Below are 26,348 nucleotides of genomic sequence, written 5' to 3' on the forward strand. Positions count from 1 at the left end.
ACCAGAGTCAGACTTTTGCCTTTAACTCCCAATGACGCCAACTGTAAGCTTTCCTTGTTTAGTGTAAACACGTGCGATGCGTCATGCAAACTGAAGCTCGGGTTGTACTCTCTCCTTTTTTAACTCCCTGAAAGTCTGTAAGAGCCGGCTAGTAACTCCCTGAAAGTCTGTAAGAGCCGGCTAGTGCCGCCGGTGCTCCGCGGCCCAGCGCGCCTGCGGATTGGTCGTCACTGCCCCACCCACTCTGTCCTGCGGTCCTTGTCCCCGCCTGGCGTCGCCCCGCGGAAGACAACGCAGAGCACCGGAGGCCTCTGAGAGCTGAGATTCCCTGTGCGCGGCCCTTGAAAGCGAAAGGTCTCCAGTCCAGGCTCCGCTGTGCAGGAGGCTCAGTGATTGATTCATTGAAGGAATTGATTCATTCATTCCGTTTATATCTATTTAGCACCTACTTTGCGCCAGATGCCAGATAAAAGGATTTGTGGTGCTCAGTTAACAGATGGGCATCCTGAAATTCAGAGGAGGGGATGCCTTGCCAGACTCAGGCGGGTCCCCTGTTCTCTCCCAGTTTGAGTGTTCCCTGACATATGGTGATGAAATGGTGAAAGACCAGCATTTACTCCTACTCATGATCCATGATCGACAAGGGCATCTGGCTTGATCTCTGGACGTGCTGCTTTTAGGTTTCCTTCCAGACCCTCTGAAGTCAGTGTTGGAGCCCTCTGACCTTCAGACTGGGGCGGGGGTGGGAGATGGCTACACCTGGGCTGTCTGCAGGAGACTGGGCAGCCGTTAGGAAATATGTGACTGTATTAAATTAACATGTACACCTTAAACTTCCACAATGTTATAGGTCAATTTTATCTCAGTAAAGCTGGGGCAGGGGTGGAAAGGAAGTCACTTCCCATGGGTGAGGCAGGAGCAAATGCTGTTTTACCCGAGTGCACATAACAGTCAAGAGATTTCTTGTCTGAGCATCCCTTACAGTGCTCAGCAGACACAAGCCCCTTGATAAAATGTGTTCATTCATGCATGCATTCATTCATTCACTGTCTCACTGGCTCCTTCTATGTTCATTCATCACTCCTCTATCACCCTCATTCATGAAGTCATTCAACTAATCATTTACTCACACATTCATCTGTTTGCTCCTTAATTTATCCACCATTTATTTGGTACCTACATGGAGCCACAGGTACAGAGAGATCAAAGAGATCTGGGGAGGCGTGAAATCCGGTCCCTGCTCCCCAGGAGTGCAGAGCCTTGCTGGTGAAGGCAACCACGTGAGGGCAGACAACCAGGGTAGGGAGGTGTTTCTTCAGCCCCACCCCTTGTGGCTCCGGAAATGTCAGACAGGTACAGTGACATCACCAGAGAAGACGACAAGAGCCTGGAGTTCTGTCATTCTTTTTTTTTTTTTTTTTTTTTTTTTGTCTTTTTGCTATTTCTTTGGGCCGCTCCCGCGGCATATGTATGGAGGTTCCCAGGCTAGGGGTCGAATCGGAGCTTAACCTCCAGCCTACGCCAGAGCCACAGCAACGCGGGATCCGAGCCGCGTCTGCAACCTACACCACAGCTCACGGCAACGCTGGATCATTAACCCACTGAGCAAGGGCAGGGATCGTTGTTAACCCACTGAGCAACCCGCAACCTCATGGTTCCTAGTCGGATTCGTTAACCACTGCGCCACGACGGGAACTCCGAGTTCTGTCATTCTAATGAAGACTTAGGGGCGTTGGCTACCATCCCACCTCATGCTCATCTGGGAAACATGCCCAGGGGCTGGTGTAGAAGCCCCAGGAGCTGGCACAGATAATGTTGGGGACGATTTTGATGTCTCTGAGTTAGAGGGTGATGTGAGGAAGTATGAGAGCCCTCGATTGAGAACGCCTGGGTTTGAATCTCCACCGTTTCCTGGCTTTGGAGCTTGGGATGAGATTTTTAGCCTCTTGGTCACTCACTTTCCTCATCTGCAAAATAGGAATAATGAGAGTATTTACCTCATCGGTTTAGTGTCAGGGTTCCGTGACCCCTCAGCACAATGTCTGGCACAAAGTCAGCACTTAACAAATGGTAGAAAATATTACTTATTAAATGAGTGAATAATATTGGCTAGTTGTATGAGGCTGAGCATATACTGCCAGACATTGTGCTAACAGCTTTACAAACGGTACCTTATCTAATCTGGTAAATGACCCTTGGAATTGTCCCACTTGCAGGTGAGAAAACAGGTTCCAAAAGAGGGGAACAGAAGCTGAATGTGATCCATCATTAGATACTCACTACAGCTATCTTAATCTTGCAGCCAATAAAGATAATGAGGAGATCCACTGTGATGAACGTAGAAAGGTGTCTGTTGCATGAGAAAAAAAGTAAACTATGGAATAATATTAACAGTATGTTTCCATTTTGTTTATGGAAGAATATCACTAAACTATTAACTGATGATTCCTGCTCAGGGGGATTATGAATGACTTTAATTTTCCTTTTTTTCCCTTTTTGCTCTTTTTTCCTCCAGTGGGGCTATGAGCATGTGTTATTTGTATAATTAAAATCATGTTGTAAGTGTTTTCAATTTTCGTTTAAGAAGATCCCCAATGGGGAGTTCCTGTTGTGGCTCAGCAGGTTCAGAACCTGACATATTGTTTGTGAGGATGTGGGTTTGATCCCTGGCCTCACTCAGTGGGTTAAGGATCCCACATTGCTGTGGCTGTGGTGTAGGCTCCAGCTCCGATTCAAGCCTAGCCTGGGAACTTCCATATGCCGCTGGTGCGGCCATAAAAAGAAAAAAAAAAGAAAAACAAACAAACAAATAATGTCCCTAATGTTCAACTCAGCTTTCCTTTAGAGGCTGTTTAAAAGGAAGGAGTTCCAGTATTGGCTCAGTGGTAATCAATCCGGCTAGTATCCATGAGGATGCAGGTTCGATCCCTGGCCTTGCTCAGTGGGTTAAGGATCTGGCATTGCCATGAGCTGTGGTGTAGGTCACAGACGTGGCTCAGATCCTGTGTTGCTGTGGCTGTGGTGTACGCCGGCAGATGTAGCTTTGACTCAACCCTTAACCTGGGAACTTCCGTATGCTGTGGGTGCGGCCCTAAAAAGCCAACAACGACAAAAAATTAAAATTAAAAACTTAAAGGAAGAAAACAAAGTAAAATACCCTCACTACTTTCAATCCCCACGCCACGCCCCACGGGGGATGGTAAGTTTATGCTTTTGACACAGAGGAGGTGATTGTGTGGCATATGGCAGAGCCATACGAGGCTGCATAACCTTGGAGTCAGGTTGATGTGGGTTTGAATGCCATCTTCTCCACTTGCTAGCTGTGTGACTAAACTGCTAAATCTCTTGTTTTCTCCTTCCTAAAAAGGAGGTAACAGCCACCTTGTAGGATGGCTGTGAGGATTAAGAGAGACAAGGCCTGAACAATCACTCCTTGCCTGGCACGTGGAGAATGCCCAACCTTCAATAGCTATTACTACAAGAGTTGAGATAAAAATAACTTATTTTGGTCAGAATAAAGTGCATGACATCATCACCACACAACTGGCAAAAGACAACTGCTGCAGGGGCGGGGGGGTGGGGGAAGAGGAGGATCTTGGGTGAATGTTCCCCACAGGCCCCCTCACATTCCTAGACTATGGGCATCTATCTGCTGTGGCAGCTAAGGAACCAGCTTCTTTATTTCTTTTCTATTCTATTCTATTCTATTCTATTCTATTCTATTCGACTCGACTCTATTCTATTTTGCTTTTTAGGGCCACACCCGTGACATATGGAGGTTCCCAGGCTAGGGATCAAATTGGAGCTGTAGCTGCCAGCCCACGCCACAGCCACAGCAACTCCTGATCCGAGCTGCGTCTGAGACCTACACTGCAGCTCACGGCCATGCTGGATCCTTTAACTCACTGAGCAAAGGCCAGGGATCCATCCTGCATCCTCATGGTTCGTAGTCAGTTTCTTAACCTATTAAGACAAAACGGGAACTCCAGGAACCAGCTTCTTAAGAAGGGTTTGGGACCACCAAGGGCCTGCCCTGTTGAGAAAACGTGTGTCTTTGTTTCAGGCAAGAACCAGACATAAATTTGTCCCATTTAGTGACGAAACTCAAAGTGCCACTAAAGGTGCCACTCAGGAGCCCCACTGCTACACCCCCACTTCTTCGCAAGCTTCACAGTCCCCACCCACACCCCAGGCAGTGGGGGCTCAGCAGGTCCTCACCCAAGCTCCTCTAGGACTTCACCTCTCTTGCAGCTGCAAATGCCCCCTCCCCCGTTTCTGATTGAGAAATCCTCTTACCAAAAAACTGAAAGGATTTGGGTCAAGGAGGAACTCATAAAAATGACACACACATACCTTAAATACTTTACGTCAGCTTAAAACACATTGGCCCATCTTTTGACCCTGAAGCAAGGCTTTTCACTGAGAAACCGCAGTTGGAGTTCTCCTTCATTTTCCCTCTATAAAGCATGTCCTTCCATTAACCAAGCCCAGGGTTCCACAAGGTGAAAGCGGAGTCCTCAAGGGCTGCCCCCTCCCCCAACTCTTTTTAGTTGTCTTATTCATATTCAATTCAGTAGCATTTGTATTTCGAGGAGAGGGTGGCAATGCACCTTTTTCAAGTCTCTCCAAAATATCTAACTTAATGTTATGAGATGCTTTCATCTTTCAATCACATTTCATTGGTTAACTAAGTCACACCACCACAGCAGAAAGCATGGCTGGACACACACGTTTGGAAACACAGCCCATTGACTGCCCGTTAGGCATACACTGTGACCACTAGCTTGGTATCACAATAACAAGTATCACACAGGATGTGAAAGAGAGAACGAGCCACTGCATCCGGTCAGGGATCAAACCCATGCCTCAGCAGTGACCCGAGCTGCTGCAGAGACCATGCCGGCTCCTTAACCCAATGCAACACAGAGGGAACTCCTTCCATTTTTTATTGAAGTTTGTTTTTTTAGGAATTTAAAAGTTCTCCCTATATACTGCATAGTAATCTTCTATCAGGTAAGCAAATTGCAAATATTTTCTTCCATTCCGTGGGTTGCCTTTTTACTCTGATAATGGTGTGCTTTGTTGCACAAAAATTTCTAATTTGATGAAGTGAAATTTTCTTTTGTTGATTGTGCCTTTGGTGTCATATCCAAGAAAGCATTACCAAATTTAAAAAAAAAGAAGGAAGGAAGGAAGGAAAGAAGGAAGGAAGGAAAGAAAAAGAATGAATGAGGAAGAAAGAAAACTTAACCATGGACCACTTTACTGCATACACGACCTTGTTCTGATCCAGAATAATTTACTTGTACATGTTATAGACTTAATTTCTGCAACAGTCCCATGAGGTTAAGGACCTGGCCTGAGGCTACACAACTAGAAAGGAGCAGAACAAGGAACATTCCGTACAGATGCAATAAAGGAAGGACTGGGAGTTCCTGCCGTGGCACACTGGGATCGGTGGCGTGTCTGGAACGCTGGGATGCAGGTTGGATCCCCCGCCCCACACAGTGGGTTCAGCACATCCTCATGGCAGCTCCTGGCCTGGGAACTCCAAAAAGGAAAAAAGAGAAAGAAAGAAAATAAAGGAAGGACCTATCCAAGGGGTCCTGGCTTTCGGATCACGCCCACAGCTCATTTCCACGTTTCCCAGTTTCTCTCCTCGAGAATGAAATTTCATTCTCTGATCCCAGCCTCCAGGCTACCCGGCCACAATCAAGCAGAAAGCAACATGCAGCAGTATTTCTGAAAATCAGCCTTTTAATCTATTTGACCCCAATGAATGGGCAAAGAACTAACACATCTTTTTCCCTTGAGATTTTGTTTATAAGAACAAAGGGTCAGAGGTGTCTCTTCCATAGGAAACTGACATCCCCCTAGGTCCTCAAGAGGTTTTTTTTTTTTTTTTTTTTTTTTTAATGCATAAAAGTGGAATTTCAATTCCTGGGCATGCCACACATTTCCCCACCCAGCCCTGCCCACCCTCTCCAGGCACATGTCTTCACACACCCAAGGGGCTCCTTTCTGTAAATGGGGAACAGAATGCCAAAACAAAACAAAACAAAACAAAACAAAAAAATCCATCTGAGTGGCCACAGATACCAGAAATAACCAAATGCAGTTTACACTTCTATTAGTCAACTCATATGCCAAAGGGAAAGCTTTTCTTATTGGAATCTAGAGCCCAAATTACAATTTTACAAATGGTGGAGACTTGAGCCATCCACATAGATAATTTAAAAACTCATTCCACTGGACAGTGCCCTTAATTACAAAGTATGCAAACAATCTTGATATAAATGGGAAACAGGTGGGCGGCCCTTTGCCTGGGACAGGAGGGCATAACTAAAATTCCCTGGGGGTGGGGGGGGTGGAATTTGTGCCTGGACCATTGCCCCTCCCTTTCAGGACTACAGGGGAAGGATGAGGGGGAGCAGCGGGGTAGGGACCCATCCATGAGCAAGTGGGGAGACAACGGAGTTGCCCCAGGGACCAGGAGGGAGTTGGTGTGCGGCCGGCTAATGGGGGAGCTCGGCGGGACAAGCGGGTCGCAACCGGGCTGCAGGAGAGGCCCACGAGCTGTTTGCCTTCAGGTCCTAAGATGGGAGAAGGGCTGGTCTGCTTTGCTTCCCCCACCCAAGCCCTTGGGAGCAATGGCAACTGCCTGGCCAAGACATGCTTATTTTAGGGTTGCAGAAAAGGATGCGTCCCATCCAGACATAGGTGCACAAGCCATGCCCAGTTCTCAAAGGATGCTTCCTCATCACAGCCAGCCCCTCCACCAAGCGATGCAGTTGCCACACAGCACAGTGTTGGGGTAGGGGGCTGAGGCACATTGGCAGGGGGTTCAGAGGAACAAGAAGAAGAGAAGAAGGGGAACTCGCCATGTGCCCGGTGACCAGTGGGCAGACTTGAGCCTACACAGCTGTTGCCCAGCAACTGGGCATCTGCTTCTGGGGAGAAAAAGGAAGGGGCAGGGGCGAGGGCCTTGAGGCTGGGCTCTAGGTTGGGCAGGAAGGGATGGAGGAGGAGCGAGGGCTCCACCTGCAGCGCCACATCTCAGGGGCTTGCCTGGGAAGTACCATTCTTTGTTGTGGGCGCCGGCTGGGGGTACCTTTGGGCAGCCAGGTCCAAGGTCAGGAGCTCAGGTCAGTGGGTGGGTTGGTTGCCCAGGGGAGAAACCAGGTGATTAATGCGTCTGAAACGATGGGGGCTGCGAGATTGTCAGAGCCTGGCTGAGGGCTGGTGGACGTGGATTGTGAGCTGTTCCCCTAAGAGCGAAGGGACTGCAGCTGTCCCAGGAGTGGTTCCCAATATCCCCAAGCCTTCCTTGCCCGACTCTGATCGTGGGGCTCCTCAGGGAAAGAAAGGAGCACCCCGACTTCAGGCAGTGTCATTCAGCTAAAGTTAAACATGGGGAAAAGAGGTAGCTGCAAACCCATGAGCCACCCCCTCCTTCCCCTCACCCCCACTTTGGGACGCAGCCAGATCCTGGGCCAGAGAGAGGGCAGGAGGAGACAGGGCGCTGGAGGCAGGGTGAGCGGTCTCCCTGGGTCCTCGGCCATCGGGCCCGGGCGGGTCGTCAATGCATCTTTCCCAGCTGGATCTTCTTCCAGGCCTCTGAGGCTGTGAAAATACATGAGTCCAGAATGCCGGCAACGGTGAAGGTTCCGCCGATGATGGCACAGATCTGAAAGGGGGGGCGGGTCAGAAGTCAGAAGTCAGCACTGGAGGCAGCACCAGGCCAGACCCCTCCCAAATCACCAGAGGATGAGCTCAGCAAGTGCAGATGCTCCGCCCCGTCATCCCACCACGTGGTAACACACTCAGGGCTCAAACCCTCACTTGCTGGATGATGACTTAAATTATAATAAAAGTAATCATGGAGTTCCCTGGTGGCTCAGTGGTTAAGGACCCAGCATTCTCATTGCTGTGGCTCAGTTTGATCCCTGGCCCAGGAACTTCTGTATGTTGTGAGCAAGGCCAAAAAATAAATAGAACAGAATAGAACAGAATAGAAATCATTATCAGGAGTTCCCGTCGTGGTGCAGTGGTTAGCGAATCCGACTAGGAACCATGAGGTTGCGGGTTCGATCCCTGGCCTTGCTTAGTGGCTCGACGATCCAGCATTGCCGTGAGCTGTAGTGTAGGTTGCAGACTTGGCTCGGATCCCTAGTTGCTGTGGCTCTGGCGTAGGCCGGTGGCTACAGCTCCGACTGGACCCCTAAGCCTGGGAATCTCCATATGCCGCGGGAGCGGCCCTAGAAAAGACAAAAAAAAAAAAAAAGAAATCATTATCAGCTCCTTTAATTCCCCTATTAACCTTCTGAAAGTTAGATTATTGGACTCATTTCAAAGATGAGAAAGCTGAGTCTAAGGTAAACACAGTCACATAGTAAAGTACAAAGCTTCGAGTTGAACTCGGGCGTGTCTTGGCTCATGATCCTGGGGCCAGCGGTCTTAGCTTCTAAATTTATCAGATATTTACAATCCCATTTGCAGAGGCAGCAATGGAAATTCAGAAAGGCACTGTCACTGGCCCAAGGTCATAGAGCCAAGAAGCGGCACAACTGGGACTCGAACCTGGGTCTGACAAGCCCAGGCCCAGTGCTGCCTGAACAGGCAGAGTTGGCCTGGATGGGCTGGAGTGAGGCACAAATCTCCTCTCACCTTCAGAAGCTTGCGCTGTATCAGTAGGATGGGTCGTCCTCAAAGAATCTTACAGATACACGCAAAATCACAACTGAGGCAAGCACCGCAAAGCAGCGGTGCTACTCGAGGGCTTGTATCACGGCACTATTTACTTTGGGGACCACGACATTCTTTCCTGCGGGGGCTGTCTTGGGCACTGAAGGACAGGGAGCAGCGTCCTGGGCCTCCATCCAGAAGGTGCGAGACGTACCTTCTCCTCCCTGTTGTGACAACCAGAATGTCTCCAAACAGGGCAAGGTCCCCTGGAGGGCAAAGCTGCCCCCCGATGAAGAACTGCTCCGACAGGGGATGGTAATGAATGTCGGCCGCGTGTCTGTGTCTGTGCTTCCTCCTCTCCTGCCACATAATACCAACTACAGCAAAACCGACAGCACTCGCACAGAAGCAGTTTGAAATGCTTCATGCCCCCCACGTCACTGAGTCCCTGGGCCAACTCCAGGGAGGACAGCCCTATTCTCATACCTAAGAAGAGGGACACTAAGGCTTGGGGACACTCAACCACTGAGTCAGCACCACCGCAATTAGTGGCTGAACTGGAATTCAAAACCTTTTTTTTTTGGCCATGCATGCAGAAGTTCCCTGGGCCAGGGATCAAACCTGAGCCATAGCAGTGACAACACTGGATCTTTAACCCATTGAGCCACCAGGGAACTCTAGGAGTTCAGAAAAGACTCTTTTTTTTTTTCTTTTTAGGGCCGCACCCGTGGCATATGGAAGTTCCCAAGCTAGGGGTTGAGTGGGAGCTGCAGCTGCTGGCCTACACCACAGCCACAGCAACACGGGATCCGAACTGTGTCTGCAACCCATACCACAGCTCACAACAACGCCAGATCCTTAACCCACTGAGAGAGGCCAGGGATTGAACCTGCGTCCTCATAGATACTAGTCAGGTCTATAACCTGCTGAAACACAATGGGAACTCCTAGGAGTTCAAAACTCTTATTATGGCACTCTGCTGCTTCCCAGGCATGAAACAGCCCACCTAATTGAATTAATCACTTTGCTGTGAAGTTGTCAGGATTCTACTTGTGATCCATTAAAATAATGCTATGTTTTACTCAAAATTTTCTGGCCTACCTATGAGTGGCTTTTGGGTGCCATAAGAGAATCAATGTATAAAAGATTTACAAGGAGACTTCAAACTTATTTTCCCCCTAAAGACACATTTTATGACATTCATAGAAACCAATACCACCCACCACGCTGTATGCCTAGGAGGGAGGGCTCTCTTCTTTCAAGTACTTATGGGGCCCAGAGAGAGAAAGAGCTTGTCCAAGGTCACGCAGCAAGTGTGTGGCAGAGCCAGTCTGTCTGCCTCCAGAGCTTACACTTTCCCCTGGGCCACATTTAAGGAACACTCAAGTGACCACAGGATTCAGAAGAAGCCAATTTGGGCCCTGAGGCCACCTTGGAAACCGCCCCCCCCCCCGCCCCCCCGGCAAGGTGGCTGCCCAGACACTGCCACTAGACTGCTGGAGGTCTCGGGGAGACAGCAGTGCCTTAATGGGTCCTCGGGTGCCAAATGGAAGAGGCCAGGAGACTCAGCGGAGGCAAGTGGGAAGTGCGAATCGAAGCAGCATTTATTTTTAAAATTATATTTCCACGAGATGAGCTAAGCAGAGGCCTGGGGGGCCCAAGACAGACAGAGCAGGTCTGTACGGATGGGCAGTAAGTACAGCAGCTGGCATTCCAGTAATAACAGCTCCAGAAACTGGAGCAGCCCTCCAGGGAGCAAGGAGGATGGGGGGTACGGGGGATTATTATGAAGTGTTCTCAGTGGGGAAGGCCTCTCCCCGCCAGCCTCGGAGCATGACGCAGGCCCACTGTTCAAGGAAGATGACAGCAGGGGAACTGGGTTATTTTGGTAGAGTGGATCAGATGATGGGAGATTTTGTACCGCAAAATGCTTTTAGAGCTTGGATCAGAGGATAGGAAAATGTGACTTCAGCGCAATAGAGCAAATAATAAAAAAATAAAAAATAACCACACACACACACACATCTATATTCATCGACACGCTCTGGAGCCTGAGCGAGCCTGTGATTCACATACACCTGGCACTCAGACTGAAGCCTCCTTTCACTGGGCTGGCCCGGAGCAGGGGACAACACGTGCACTGACGTACACGAGAGGACACACAGCTGTGGGGAAACTGAGGCTCTGGGAGCCCGCAGGCAGCGGCTCGTGATTGAGGGAGTTACTATCCAACTAAGGCTAAGGTGGCTTGAGGTGAGGACTGGGGAGCCCACAGTGGCCTTCCTGGCTGTGGCAACAGAAAAAGCCTTTGGGAGCTGAGTCCTGGCTGTCACTTTTTTTGTTTGTTTTTTTTTTTTTTGCTTTTTAGGGCCGCACTCGCGGCCTGTGGAGGTTCCCAAGCTAGGGTTCGAACTGGAGCTGCAGCTGCTGGCCTATGCCACAGCCACAGCAATGCAGATCCGAATCGCATCTGCAACCTACACCACAGCTCACGACAACGCTGGATCCTTAACCCACTGAGCCAGGCCAGGGATCGAACCTGCCTCCTCAGGGATACTAGTCGGATTCGTTTCTGCTGCGCCACAATGGGAATTCCTGGCTTTCACTTCCTACCACTGGACATGGGAAGGCCCTCCTGGGACATCTGCAAAATGGGAAAACCATCCCTCCTTTGCCAACTGTCATACCGCAGGTAATGTCTCTGGAGGGCCTGGCATTCAGTAGGTGCTCAGTAAACTTCATGTCCTCTCCCAGTTGACTGGAAGGCTCCAACTTTGTTGCTAAGATCTGAGATTTTTTTTTTTTTTTTTTTTGCCTTTTCTAGGGCCGCTCCCGTGGCATATGGAGGTTCCCAGGCTAGGGGTCTAATTGCCGGCCTACACCACAGCCACAGCAACGTGGGATCCGAGCAGCGTCTGCAACCTAAACCCACAGCTCACCGAAATGCCGGATCCTTAACCCACTGAGCGAGGCCAGGGATCGAACCCGCATCCTCATGGTTCCTGGTCGGATTCGTTAACCACGGAGCCTCCACGGGAACTCCCAAAGATCTGAGATTTTCTAAACCTCTCTGAGACCCACTCTAAGAAGAATAACAGGTAAAACAGTGCTTATCCCATAGAGCAGGGCTTCGGGTTTCAATTTCCATTCTCTACCTGGCTCTTCAAGCAGGGGACAAGTCAATTCATGGGAGGACAGGATGCAAGGGTGTCCCAGGCCCCACAGGCAGATTCTTTGCAGTTGCTGAGTCCTAAGCTCTCGAAGGGCCCATTCTGCAGATGGAGCCCCTGAGGCCCAGACAGGGTGTCTCCTCTGGGGAGTGCCACGAGGCGCTTGTGAGGACGACCACCCCTCCGGGGCCAAGTACCACAGGCTGGAGGTTGTCTCCAGCCGTTGGCCAGTCAGGGAGTACCTCGAATCTCTCCAATTTTCTGCCTCAAGCACTTAAACACATTCATTGTCCTAAACACCCCAGGGAGAGAAGACAGCAGAAGTGCCTGATCCACAGGAGGCTCAGGACGCATTTACCAATTACAGGAGCGTGTGAGCACAGACGAGGAGCAGGTAAGCAAAGGAGGAAGGAAGGAGGATCTTAGGAAAGGAGTAGAATTGTTCCAGGCAGGGGGCAAAGGTGACTCACCCAAGGGCTGTCAGCTGGGACCTGGGGGTGCAGAGGAGGAGACGCAGGTCGGGTGGAACCACTCCCGCTGCTCCTCAGCCTCAGTTTCCTAACTTTTTTTTTGTCTTTTTCTAGAACCACACCCTCAGCGTATGGAGGGTCCCAGGCTAGGGGTCCAATGGGAGCTGAAGACACCAGCCTACACCACAGCCACAGCAGCGCGGGATCCGAGCCGCATCTGCGACCTATGCCACAGCTCACGGCAACGCCGGATCCTTAACTCACAGAGCGAGGCCAGGGATCGAACCTGCATCCTCGTGGATGCTGGTCAGATTTGTTTCTGCTGAGCCACATGGGGAACTCCAGTTTCCGAACTTTTACACATGGGAAGGATCGCTGCGGGATTGCGTGCAAGTGTCCGTGTCCCCCCTCTCCCCCCCGAATGCCTGTTCCTTTGGTCCCTCCATGCTGCCAATGCTCTTGCGTCTCCTGGCTTTAAGGCAGGGGGACAACCTCTGGGGGTGGCAGAGGGGAGAGCGGGGCTGCTGAGCCAGCGGGGAAGGGCCACCCCAGCCGCACGTGCAGCCCTACTCTGGTCAGTGGCCCCAGCTCCAGAAATGACGACAAGGACAATTCGATACACGGGCCCCAGAGAGTCTGGGAGAAGCACATGACTTTGCCTGCCTCTGGAGTCATCCATAATGGCCCTCTGTTCCTGTCCCCTGGGGGGAGAGTGAAGTCAGCTTGTGTACCTTGAAAAGAAGGGGGGGTGTTTCCCTGACATTTCCGGCGGGGCTCTCGATTCCTTACATGCAGGGGACAAGTTCCAACCACACGGGCTGGAGGCCTGAATCCCTCTGTTGTTCCACCGGGCTCTGGAGGAAACGTCCCCGGGGGCGGATCCCAGCACGGCGACCCGACCCAGGCCCGCAAAGCCAGAGGACCCCTTTTTTTGGAGCCTCAGTTTCTCTCATCTGGGAAATGGGGTCCACGCCGAGGCCCCAGATGACCTCTGGTCTCGCTGCCTGAGGTGCCCCTGTGAGTGCCCGGGGACCGTCCATCCACTTTCCTCATCCTGTTAGCACGGCTTGAAAAGCTTGTGGAAAAGGCACAGTATGAGGAAATAAATAATGAATCGGAGGCCCATCGGAGGCCGGCGGCGGCAGACAGACTGGAGCCTCGGATGAGAACACCCGGGCTGTGGCTGGGCAGAGGCGGGGGCGGCCTGGGAGGGGAAGCTGAGGACGGCGCCCCGGGAGAGGTGGGGGTGGGGCGGAGGAGGAGAGGGTGTGGGGGTCTCCACCCAGCGGTGTCACCTCTGCCAGACCCCCTGCTCCCATCCTGCGGTCCAAAGGCCTGCAGGGGAGTGGACACCTTCCCCCTGCCATTTTTACAGTGGCTGCAGCTGCAAAATACCCTCCTTCCCCAATGAAACAAACAAACAAACAAACAAAAAACCACCTCAGCTCAGCACCTACTAGGTACCAGGTCGGAGATGGCACCTTCTTCTGCCTTCTCATTAATTGTTGCAAGTAAGTAAGGCAAATGAAATGAGCTCCATGTCCCAGACAAGGACACAGAGGCTCAGAGAGGGACTGACTGGTCCAAGGTCACACAGCAACCAGGCAGGCGAGGGTGATGAGCACCCAGGTCTGGGAGGCAGCAAAGGGCCTGCTTTTTTCAGTTCCACCGCCCTGTTCGACCCCCACCTGAAGGGTTCCCCTCAGTCCTGCAGATGTGGCCTCTGCAGGCACAGCTGGCTTCTTTATACTCGGCTTTCTCAGCTCGGTGAAGTCTGACCTATCCAATGTCCTGCAGTAAGAGGTTCCTGTCAGGAAAGTTTACGAAGTAGGAAGCTGTGGGGCTGTACAAATAAGTATACTTTGTAAAACGGAGCCCTCACCCTTCTTTTTTTTTTTTTTTTTTTTTTTTGTCTTTTTTTTTTGCTATTTCTTGGGCCGCTCCCGCAGCATATGAAGGTTCCCAGGCTAGGGGTCCAATCGGAGCTGTAGCCTCCGGCCTATGCCAGAGCCACAGCAACGTGGGATCCGAGCCGCGTCTGCAACCTACACCACAGCTCACGGCAACGCCGGATCGTTAACGCACTGAGCAAGGGCAGGGACCGAACCCGCAACCTCATGGTTCCTAGTCGGATTCGTTAACCACTGCGCCACGACGGGAACTCCCCTCATCCTTCTAATATCCCTCATTCATCTCAGAAGCTGCCTTAGAAAACCCAGCACCAGAAGCTTCTATTCCGATTGCAAAACCTTAGCGGGAGCAATCCGTCCTTAGCACACAACCTTCTGGAAGACCTAGCTTTGCTTAAATGTCCAGAAGGATCAGAACTGGAGTTTCTTACACATGCCCAGACCCGGATAACCGAGCAGCTAACTGGGGCTCTGCTCTCTTCCTCAGATGACAGAGCCTGTCTCGCGGGGAGTGGGCCTAGGTGAATGCCCCCCATGTGGCTCCCTGTTCACACCTACTCATCACCTGCTCGGACAGACGGATAGATGGACAGATGCTATCCCAGGTCTGGTGCCCAGAGATGACTAAGACCCAGCCCTCCTTCCCGGAGCTCACAGTCCTGAGAAGAGACACTTGCTGAGGAAAGTCTGAGCAGGAGAAGCATGGAGGCTCTGAAATGGCTGTCGTGCCAGTCCAGCTACCAAGTTGGTCTTCCTCCAACTCACACACTCTCAGAGGTAGAACCATCTTGGGTTTTTTTTTTTTTTTCCTTTTGTCTTTTGAAGATTACACCCTCAGCATATGGAGGTTCCCAGGCTAGGGGTCCAATTGGAGCTGCATCTGCGACCTACACCACAGCTCACAGTGACACTGGATCCTTAAAGCACTAAGCGAGGCCAGGGATCAAACCCGCGTCCTCATGCATACTAGTCAGGTTTGTTACCACTCCCAAACCTTCACAGTTGTAAGTTTGTCTCCTCTCAATTTCTTTTTTTAAACCATCCTATATGCCCCCTATATACTCCAGGCACCTGCTGCCTTTTGTCAAAGGAAAGTCTTGGCAGGTGCCCAAAGAGATGAGTGAAAGGTAGTCGGACAAGGGCAGGAAAACTTGCACACCACCAGCCCACCCCCGCCCGAAGGGTGCCCTCGTCCCCACCTGCATGCACCGATGGCTTCTTTATATTTTGCTTCAGTGGACAGTTGGCTTGTTTTTTTTTTTTTTTTTTTTTACGGTTTGCACGTGCACAACTGAGATTTTATCACATATGCTAATATCACCTTGTTTCTTGCTATAATATTTGATTCCCAGCATAGAAGTCACTGTATCAAATGACCCCGGTGTCCTGTCAAGGGCTCTATGGCTTCTGGGGGCCCCGCTGCTGGAATATCCTTGAGAGCCTTTGTTTTGGGAAATGGAGGTTCTCAAGTCGGCTGGGGGAAGGGATGTGGCAGAGGCAGGTTTGGGGGTCACGTCCCAGCCTTGCCATTTACTGGCTGTGTGATCTTCGAAGCGCTTCTTTACCTGTCTGGGCCTCAGATGATTTATATATATGAAATGGGAATGATACTATCGACCTTAGAGGGTTCCTGGGAGGGTTAAAGCACATGATTGTGTAAAAGACCTGGCACTTACGAGATGCTTAATAAGTGTAGCTATGTGATACGTGATCACTTCTCTTTACTTTTTAATTTTTGCTTTTTAGGGCCACACCTGTGGCATATGGAAGTTCCTAGGCTAGGGGCCGAATGGGAGCTGCAGTCATTGGCCTATGTCACAGCCACGCCAGATTCTTAACCCACTGAGCGAGGCCAGGGATCGAACCCGCATTCTCATGGATATTAGTCAGGTTCTTAACCCACTGGGCCACAACGGGAACTCCTGCGATCACTTCTTCAAGCAGCTATCCCTGGTATATTTCTGAGCCCCTACCTCAGGGCCTAGCCTTGTGCTGGACTCTGGGGACACAGAAGGGAGTCGGACCTGGAGCCCATCATAATCAGGCCTGGCGAAGATGAAGGGGCATCGAAAGTTTGGGGGATGATTTCACTGGCAAGGAGCACCCGAGGGCAGGGGTGATGTCTCACTCAGCTATTCCTGCTGCCAAAGGGGGCACATCATCACCAGCTGCTACTTTTCGGTGGGCGAAAGTGTCACAGCCATCCTGACCCAATTTGGTACTTGGTGACTTCTGGCTGTTCCCCCCAAATAGAATCAAACCCACAAGGAAAGTCATGTGACACCTCCAAAGCCATCCGATCTGTCACCACAACCCACTTGAAGGCCATCTCCAAAAAGGGGCTTCAGCAAGTGGCAGGGCTAAGGGACACATGTGCGTGGGTGGGAGGGGGCGCTTGGAAGGGGATCGCTTGCATGGTGTTAGACACCATCTGTTTATTCCCTCAGGGGTGGAATTTTCTGGAACGGCACAGAGTGGAGGTCTAAGCAAGGTGCCCTGGGTGTCCAGAGAGAGGAGCCTCGGGCAGCCTGGATGAGACTTCTGGGGGGACGATGCCTCCCCAGCTCAGGCTGGGGATGAACAAGTTCCTTCCAGATCATAAGACCTGGGAAGGGGCAACCCCCAAATAAGCCAGGTATTTATTACTTAGGACTAGGAAGCCCCACCTGCCTCTCCCCTCCACACCCACTCCCCCGCTTACCCCTCAAGGCTGCACCCGCCCCTCATTCCAGCCCACCCACAGCTGCCTCCGCACCCCAGCAGCCGCCACATGACGACATCCCGGCCTAAGCCCCCTCTTCAGCAGCCCCTCTGAGGAGCTATTTGCAGAGGCCCCCGTTTGGGGTTCGGGGGCCTTGCACACAAGTGTGTGATTTTATAAAGAGAGAAAGAGAAGTCACAGCAGGTGCCTCCACTTCCATCCCAGCCCCACCCTGCCTGGTGAGGAGGGCTCCTGGGGGGGCTTTGTGCTTGTGTGTCTGTGTGCGAGCGTCATCCTCACATCTGCTGCCCTGTGACAAGGGCCTTTGAAGCTCCACAATGACGCCATCTGCCAGGGACAGCCGGCTGGCTCGCTCTGGGCTGACCCCACGGTTGCCGTGGCAACCAAGACAGCAGCGTGGGGCCGTCAGAAACCCGGCCGGGCTAATGATGTCAGGAGGTTCCCTGCGGCAGGGCCCACACTCAGGTGCAGGTGGGCAGGGCGGAGATGGAGGAGGGGCTGGGGGCCAAAGGGAGGGGAAGGCAGGCCTCTGGGTGACGCAGGACCAGCTCTCCCCCTGGGATTTTGGGAGCGCCAGCTCTCAGAAGTCCATCCCCATTGAAAGAAGCCACATGGCCTTCACAAGACACCCTCTGCTGGGCACCTCTGCCCATACTGTTCCCTATGCTGAGACTCTCTTCCCCGCACCCGTCTGAAAAATGTCTCCTCACCCTTCAAGACCCATCTTGGGGTTCCACTCTCTGACCTTTCTGAACAGAGAGGGGTCTTTGCCACCAGGGGCCTGGCGCCCAGCTCCATCGGGATGGCAGCTCTGTGTGTGCTCGCCTGCCTCTCCCACCAGCTGGGGAGCGGCTTAAGGGCAAGGATTGCGTCTAACTCGCTACCCCTGCTGCCCAGCAGAGGGCCTGGCGCAGGGTGAAGTCTAGCAAAGGTTTAGCGAGTAGATGAAGGGCTTTCATTTCTCAGTCACTTGCCAAGGGACACTCAGAGCCTCAGCTGACTGGTGTGCAGGAGCAAACAGGAAGCAGGTTATGAAGAGCTTCTCTACCCTCCAGTGAGGGGCGGGCCCAGGGGTTTCTCGGCCACGGTCAATGCTGCAGACCCCAGGGGCTCCGAGGTGCAGACCACACCCCCACAGAGGTGCCCACACACATCTGTCTCTGTCCTAGTCTCGCTATGAAGTAGAAGTGTGGGCTAAGAATCAGCGCCAAGGGAGTTCTCGTCATGGCGCAGTGGAAACGAATCGGACTAGCATCCATGAGGACGCAGGTTCGATCCCTGGCCTCGATCAGTGGGTTAAGGATCTGGTGTTGCTGTGAGCTGTGGTGTAGATCGCAGATGCGGCTCGGATCCTGTGTTGCTATGGCTGTAGTGTAGACTGGCAGCTACAGCTCTGATGTGACCCCTTAGCCTGGGAAATTCCATATACCAAGGGTGTGGCCCTAAGAATCACAAAAAAAACAGAAAAAGAATCAGCGCCAAGACCCTCCTAGGGTGCTCCACGATGGAGGCTTGGGTAAAATCACCTGCTCACAGATCCCTTGGTTTGGGGCCAAAAGGTTAGTGCGTCTTCCTCCACAGTGGCTAAGCCCCTTTGCACATGCACCTGACAGCATGTGTGGGTCCCCCTGCTTCCTAATCTTTAGTGAAAGGTCTTTAATTTCTGCCAGCCTGATGGGATTGAGTTGGCTCTCACTGTTTTGAATCTTATTCCTCTGTGGTCCCTTTTAAAGTCAACAGTCAAGTCCTTACTGATTTTCTTTTTGGTCATTTAACTTTTTCTTACTGATTGGCAGGATTTTTTTTTTTTTTTTTTTTTTTCGTTTTTAGGGCCTCGGCATATGGAAGTTCCCAGGCTAGGGGTCAGATGGCAACTACAGCTGAGGCCTATGCCACAGCTACAGCCACGCCAGATCCAAGCTGCGCCTGTGACCTATGCTACAGCTTTTTGCAACGCTGGATCCTTGACTCACTGAGTGAGGCCAAGGACTGAACCTACCTCCTCACAGATGCTAGTCAGGTTCTCAACCCGCTGAACCACAATGGGAATTCGGGAATTTTTTTTAATATACAAATTTTGAGGTATACTTCTTTCTTGTATGCATACAGATATCTTCTCCCAATTTATGTCTGCTGTTTTAGCTTTATATTAGGTGCCCTTGGTTGATCAGAAGTTTCAAGTTTTTATGGAGTTTGAGAACAGTAAAAGGCTATTTTGAGGTTCACGTAAGCACCAGAATTTTGGCACCCTTTGTATTCCACATAGCTTTCTTTCTTTTCTTTCCTTTTTTTTTTTTTTTGGTCTTTTTAAGGCCGTACTCACGGCATATGGAGGTTCGAAGGCTAGGGGTCGAATTGGAGCTGTACCTGCCGATCTACACCGCAGCCACAGCAACTCGGGATCTGAGCCATGTCTGCGACCTATAACAGAGCTCATGACAACACTGGATCCTTAACCCACTGAGCAAGGCCAGGGATCGAACCTGCATCCTCATGGATACTAGTTGGGTTCTTTGAGTCCTGTGAGTCCCTAGGGCGTCAGAAGAGTGGAGACTGTTATTCCTATTTTACAGATTTCAGGATGGAGATCCTGTAGTGGACATCTGGCCTTCTGGCCTCCTAGCACCCAGTCCTCCCTCTTCTAGTAACTACCCTCTGATTTTTCTCTTGGGGACCCCCCACCCCCTCACAATCTTTGTCCTTGCAGTCTGGGTGGGGCTGGCCAACTAGAGCACTCCGTTCATTCTCAAGGCCACAAGAATGGCATGGGACCTAAGCTGGGCCAATGACAGTGCCATTCTATCTGGGACGTGGTGTAGAATTACTGAGAAGGAGGCACTTTCTACTGGCAAATTCTCTTTGAAAAAGAAGCCAGTATAGAGGTGAGCAGGATAAAGAGAGACCAATTAGGACATTTGTGCCTAGTTCCAGCCATGCCTGAAGCCCACTTATTTCTCAAGCCAGCTCGATGTGGGGTTCTGTCCCTTCTGTAACAGAGTCTTAATACAGACCTAGTCAGAGCAAGAAATGAAGAAGTCAGGACACCTAATCCTGAATCACTATTAAAAGTATGAAGAAGCAGAAAAGCATAAGGGCCTCTAGGTCTTAGTTCCCGAATCTGTGTGGGAGGGACAATCACCCCATCTCTTCCACCTCCGCTGACTCTGGCTTACCAAACTTCTCCAGGCCTCTTGGCTAGAGAAGGGCACTGCAATCCTGTTGCTTTGACCCCAAGGACATTCTGACTAGGAGACCAGCATAGCATATTCAGTAAACATAATCAGCATTAAAGAACACTTATATGGGCTTAAAGCTGCCCAGCAGAAAATTGGACGTGGTAGAGACAGTGGCAAAAACAAAACAAAACAAAACAAAGATGGGTAGAAAGAAAGAAAGGAAAAACCCGACAATCTCAGCAGCTAGAGTTGGAAAATAGATATGGAGAAAAAATGAGTTAAATCTGCACTGTAAAATTTACACTGAAAAGGATAAGCCCTGCTAAGAATAATTTCCATAAAATTAAAAAACGAGAGAAAATCAGGGACACCCAAGCCATATAAAGATCTGCTTAAGAAACAGAACTGATGGAGCGGCGCTCCCCTCTGGAAAAGATTTTCTGGATGAAATGCCATTGATACTGACGTCGTTCTGAAGGCATTTCTAAACATCCTAGAGGTCACAGCCTTGGGCGCACAGCCTGAGTCCTGAGCCCTGTGGTGGGGGTGCCAGGAGGAGCCCACAGCGGGTGCCCCGCCCACTCACCGTGGTGATGAACCTGTACAGAGGTTGCCGTCTCTCTGTGTACTTGACCGTGATGGGGCTAAGGTCATAGCGGAACCAGATGGCGGGGATGATACGGCCCGTGTGGCTGTAGGCCACGTACTCCTGGGGCAGAAGGAGAGAGAATGGGGGAGGGGGGTGTGAGACGCAGACACACACGCTGTGTCCCGGGGGTGGGGGGTAGGGGATGGATAGCAGAAGGTCCCCGGCACCCCACAGGAATGGGCTCTTCTCCCTCTCTCCCCACCCGGAGCCAGGCTCCAGGGACCCCTCCTTTCACCCCCTTCCCCGCAGAGCCTCTGCCATTAGCATCTGGACGGCCACCATTCACTGGGGGCATTTTGGACCCTTTTGGCTGCTTGTAAATGGACTGTAGGACCTTGGAAGCAGCACCAGAATCAACCCTGAGGCTGAGAGCAGCGATGTCAACGGACAAGTGTGATCTGGGCTCGGTCTGAGTGAAGGTCTCCTTCCCTGAGCATGAGAACCTTGTGCAGAGTGAGTTTTTTTTCGAAGCAGGAACACATGGAACTGGAAAGTCAGAGGGCACAGCCCCATCAGCTTACCAAAAGCCTTCCTGAGAAGGCACCGGCTAAGACGCCAAGGATGCTAAGGGCAGAACTCACACTGTGCCCACTTCAGGATGCTGAAAACCTCAGCGTTACTCTCATTCTTCTATAGCAACTGGAGACCAAACTAAAGCCCCAACCCTGGAGTTCCCGTCGTGGCACAGCAGAAATGAACCCGACTAGGAACCATGAAGTTTCAGGTTTGATCCCTGGCCTCATTCAGTGGGTTAAGGATCCGGTGTTGCCATGAGCTGTGGCGTATGTCGCAGACGTGACTCGGATCCCGCGTTGCTGTGGCTCTGGCCTAGGTCAGCAGCTACAGCTCCAATGAGACCCTTAGCCTGGGAACCTCTATATGCCGCAGGTGCGGCCCTAAAGGACAAAAGACAAAAAATAAATAAGTAAATAAAGCCCCAACACCAAATGCTAAGGCCCCAGCCCCATAGATTCTCCCTAGACACGCCCTCTCGGTTGGACGGCCGCAGGCCCCAAAGGGCACGCTGCCCCCCGGCTCAAGGTAGGTTGGGGCTGCGGCCGCAGAGAGCTGAGCAAGCTGTTCTGGCCGCTGGGCCACTGCCAAAGCCTCAGGGGAAGAAGCCTTGGGCAAAATAAGATCAGCTTTCTCCAGGGAGAGCTGATGGGGCAGGGTGACTGTCTGGGTCACAGCCCAGAGCTGAGGGACAGAGAAAAATAATAAAAAGGAGCATCAGCAGTAGGTACCATTGACCCAAAGCCTTCTTTGCGGGGTGGGTGGTTTTAAAGACACTGCCTTATTTGACAGCGCTCTTAGGAGGTGGCACCATCCCCATTTTATGCACAAGTAAACTGAGGCACAGTTCTGTGACCTGTCCCGGGTCCCATAGCTGGTAAGTGACTGAGTGGGTTTGAATCAGAACTTTGTTCCACAGCCCCACGCTCTTTCTGCTCAGACTGCACCTGCCTTCTCACATCTGTTCGTTGCTGTCAGCACTTGAGGGGTCCAGTGAGATGCCCCCCAAGAAATGGTGAATAAAAGAAAGAGGACTTCCCCTGGATTGTTAAGCAAAACCTCAGGTGGATCAGAGCACAACGGTGCCAAGTCACCTGAGAGAAAGGGGCTCCCAGCCTGGCAGACTCAGAGGCCCTGTGTTCAGACTGAGCAGCTGATGTGATCAAGAGCCCAGGTTCTGGAACGGGACGGGAAGCTGGTTCCAATCCCCACCCGGCCACTTTATAGCTCCGGGGCCACCTCTCAGTGCCTCAGTGGCCAAATCCGTATAATGGGGGCAGTAACAGTCCCAATATCAGAACTGCCATGATGACTGAAAAAGATGGGGACCTAGAGAGCTTAGCACAATGTCCAGCAAAGCAGTCCATTAGCGATAGCTTCTACTCTTACTATTATTATTAGAGTCAAACAATATATTGCTTACAATGGACTTGGGCAGTCCTGGGACAGGATAAAAAATGAGAGTCCTGGTGTAGACAGCCTCGTGGGGGTGTCTCAACTGATAAGCTTCAAACCACTGTCTATCACCCCAATCTGCTGGCTCCGATTATGCTTTACTTCCTACCAAGGCCTGTCTGCTTCTCCATGACACTGAGTGTTGGGGTCCTGGGACATACCTGTTTACAAACGGCCATCTGGTGTAATTTGAGAATCTCACAATTTTGGATAAAGAGCTTGTTGCCTCAAGAGCTGGAGCATCTGCTGTGTGCTAATCAATCAGGGTCTTGCGTGTGGAGGACTGGGGTCAGATGTAGGGCCGAGGAGGTGTTTGCAACACCTGGACCTTTGGGGCAGGCCACCCGCCTGCTCTTTCTCAAACATGTCACACCCTATCTTGCAGTTAGATTTCTTCCCCTTAACTCTGAGACTGGCCTCCCATCTTTACCCAGGCAGATCACCCAGGAAAAGTCCCTTAAAGGGAAATCACAGGAAATCAAGCCAGACACTTGTCATCTCTGATCTTGGCCAGCAGAGGGCGTGATTGCACGCAGCTGGGCTCAGCTGCCACCCGCATACCTTGTTGGCCACCGTGTATTGGTAAGAGTACCGTTGCTTGCCACTCTTGTCCTCGTAAACCGTGGGCACGATCTTCAGGATGTAGTCGTGGGAGGCGAGAGCTGAGGGAAGGACACAGCAGCATGAAGCACGGGGGTGGGCACTGCCTGGCTGGCAGCTCTTTCTACGTCAGTTCAACCCTAGACGTGCTTGGCATTGCCACGGGGTGGGAGGGACTCAGCCTGCATAATTTTGCCACCAAACCACCCCTCTTCTTTTTGAAAGACTCCATCTGTCAGTATCTTTACTCCTGCACTGTATAGAATATTAAATTCTAGAAACGACCTAAATGTCCATCAATAGGGCAAGTGCTGAGGAGGGGCTGCTGGAAGAAACCACTTGTTTGGTGAAAAGAATTAAGTTACAGACCAGGGTGAATAATGTGATTCCCTGGATTAGGAGCAGGGAAGACTCACTCCTTTACATGCGTGAATACACAGAAGAATTTTCTGCAAAGATACCCAAGAAACTATTAGCAGTTTTAGCATCTGGGAGGGAACGTGGGATTTGATAAATGTCATATTTCTTCATGCACCTTCTTATCCTGTTTGAATTCTGTTACTTTCGAAACAAACTGGGTTCAAGTTTTAAAGATGAAAAACCGGGGAGCTCCTATTGTGGCTCAGCGGTTACGAACCCGACTAGGAACCATGAGGTTGCAGGTTTGATTTCTGGCCTTGATCAATGGGTTAAGGATCCGGCGCTGCCTGTGGTGTAGGTCACAGATGTGGCTCAGATCCCATATTGCTGTGGCTCTGGCATACGCCGGCAGCTGCAGCTCTAACTGGACCCCTAGCCTGGGAACCTCCATATGGCACAGGTGCAGCCCTAAAAAGCAAAAAAACCCAACCAACCAACCATCCAACCAAAAAAAAAGAAAAAGAAAAACTGCATCGATAAAGAACTGATTAATTTCTTCCCTCATTTTCTCATTTTCAATTAATGGGAGGTCAGTTGTCCCCTGAACTGGTCCTGTGGGATTACTCTGTAACTCTTACCCCATCCCTGCTGGATGAGGGAGGCTGCAGGGGGCGGGGTGGGGTGGGGGACTCAGCCTTACTCATCTTTCTGTCCCCAGAACCCTGCGCAGGGCCTGGTACAGAGTGGACAGTGGCAAATGCTTATTGAATGAATGAATGGAGAGATGGATGACTGGTCAGAGACATGAATGGGAGAACAGATGAATCAGCTTCTGATAAGCATGAAGTAACCGGAATCAGACACCGGGCTGATAGAACGCTGCCCCAGAGCCGCGAAACAGCATCCTGGGAAAGGTGATATTCCCTTGGGCTTCTGGGCTGTGAGGGGCAGCTCAAGGACCCTGCAACTAAAATGACCCAGAAATTTAGGCTTGTGGGCTCTGATCCCGGTCTCCTGGCTAAGTCGGTCCTAAGTCCTTGGACTCAGCTTCTGTAAAAGGGGACGGGGTGTAATGACGTTCACAGCCTATTCCTGCCAATGCTCCATCCTGGCAGGGAAAGGATGGTGCTTCCTGAACTGTCTTGAGACCCAACTCCCCTCAAAACCAGGAAAACCTTGCAACTCCAGGGCTGAGCCCATGAAGACCCCAACATCCCTCAGCTCAGCCCCACTGGTACTCAGATGTCAGGAGCACTGGGGTCACCCAGGATTTAAAAGGCAGACACCTGGGCCTCAACCCTGATGATGTCTCCTCACTGGCTCTGCAGTGGGGCTCAGAATTCCCATTAACAAACCAGGAGCCCAAAGACCACACATGATGTACGGTACTCTAGGAGGTCCTGCTGTGGCTCAGCAGTAACGAACCTGACTGGTGTCCAAGAGGATGTGGGTTTGATCCCTGGCCCTGCTCAGTGGATTAAGGATCTGGCGTTGCTGTGAGCTGTGGTGTAGACCGGCAACTGCAGCTCCAACTCAACCTCTAGCCTGGGAACTTCCATATGCCGAGGGTGCAGCCCTAAAAAAGCAAAACAATTAAAGAAATACAGAGGTCCAAATGCTCATTGCCCTGCGTCAAAATCTGAAGGGGAGGTCCTGCTGTGGCACAGTGGGTTAAGAATCTGACTATAGCAGCTTGGGTCACTGCAGAGGCGCAGGTTTGATCCCTCGCCCAGCACAGTGGGTTAAAAGGATCTGGTGTTGTCACAGCTGTGGCATAGGTCACAGGTGTGGCTTGGATTTGATCCCTGGGCCCGGAACTTCCATATGCCATGGTCTGGCCATTAAAAAAAAAAAAAAAAAAAAAGTCTAAAGGCATGAGATAGTAAATGCCTTATGAAAAGATCACACCTGTAATAGTTAAAATTTGTGCAAAACACAGTTGATCATAAAAGAAAAAAATTATCACCCACAAATCCACCCTCCACAGAAAATCATAGATTTGCATTCTCACGTAAAAACCGCCAGACTTCTATTTATACATATATTTATGTTTCCCTAACACGGCGTCACATTGAACCTTCTTCTTTTTTTGCTTTTTAGGGCCAAACTTGAGGCATATGGAAGTTCCCAGGCTAGGAGTCCAATTGGAGCTGCAGCTGCTGGCCTACACCACAGCCACAGCAATGCAGGATCCAAGCCGTGTCGTGACCTACACCACAGCTCACAGCAACACCAGATCCCCAACCCACTGAGTGAGGGATGAACCTGCATCCTCAGGGATACTAGTTGGATTTGTTTCCACTGAGCCACGATGAACTCCTGAACCTTCTTCTTTTTGTGGTTTGGCCCATAGCATTTGGAAGTTCCTGCGTCAGGGACTGAACCTGCATCACAGCAGTGACCTGACAGCTGCTTCAGTGACAACACTGGATCCTTAAGCCACAGCACCACAGGAGAACTCCTGAACCTTCTTCTGAGAACTGTGCACTGCAGATGCTGTTTCGGGTCTAAGACACAGTGTAAGCTCTATGACCTTGGCCTTATCCACTGTCCTCTCATGCCGTGCCTGACACATAGTAGGTCCTCAGTCACGGTTTGCTGCCCGATCACCAGCAGGCTTGTGATGATTCACGGTCAC

The 26,348-nt window shown here is 51.1% G+C and overlaps 1 protein-coding gene across 3 annotated transcripts in view; it reads right to left on the reverse strand.

The window, feature by feature from the left end:
* Positions 1-5,739: 5,739 nt before the first annotated feature.
* Positions 5,740-26,348, reverse strand: part of ERGIC1 (endoplasmic reticulum-golgi intermediate compartment 1) — a 119,810-nt gene continuing 99,201 nt past the window's right edge. For all 3 annotated transcript variants that reach the window (XM_003134052.7, XM_085002467.1, XM_085002468.1), the window contains 3 exons: positions 23,312-23,412; positions 20,720-20,842; positions 5,740-7,687 (listed from right to left, as the gene is read on the reverse strand). In XM_003134052.7, the coding sequence (XP_003134100.4) occupies positions 7,580-7,687; positions 20,720-20,842; positions 23,312-23,412 (332 nt within the window). In that variant the 3' untranslated portion in view covers positions 5,740-7,579. The remainder of the gene's footprint in view (positions 7,688-20,719; positions 20,843-23,311; positions 23,413-26,348) is intronic.

The sequence above is a fragment of the Sus scrofa genome, chromosome 16, assembly GCF_054392235.1.
Source record: "Sus scrofa isolate SSC_HxYL_T2T_F1_AM1 chromosome 16, Sscrofa_HxYL_maternal_Yorkshire_Landrace_v2.0, whole genome shotgun sequence".
NCBI lineage: Eukaryota > Metazoa > Chordata > Mammalia > Artiodactyla > Suidae > Sus > Sus scrofa.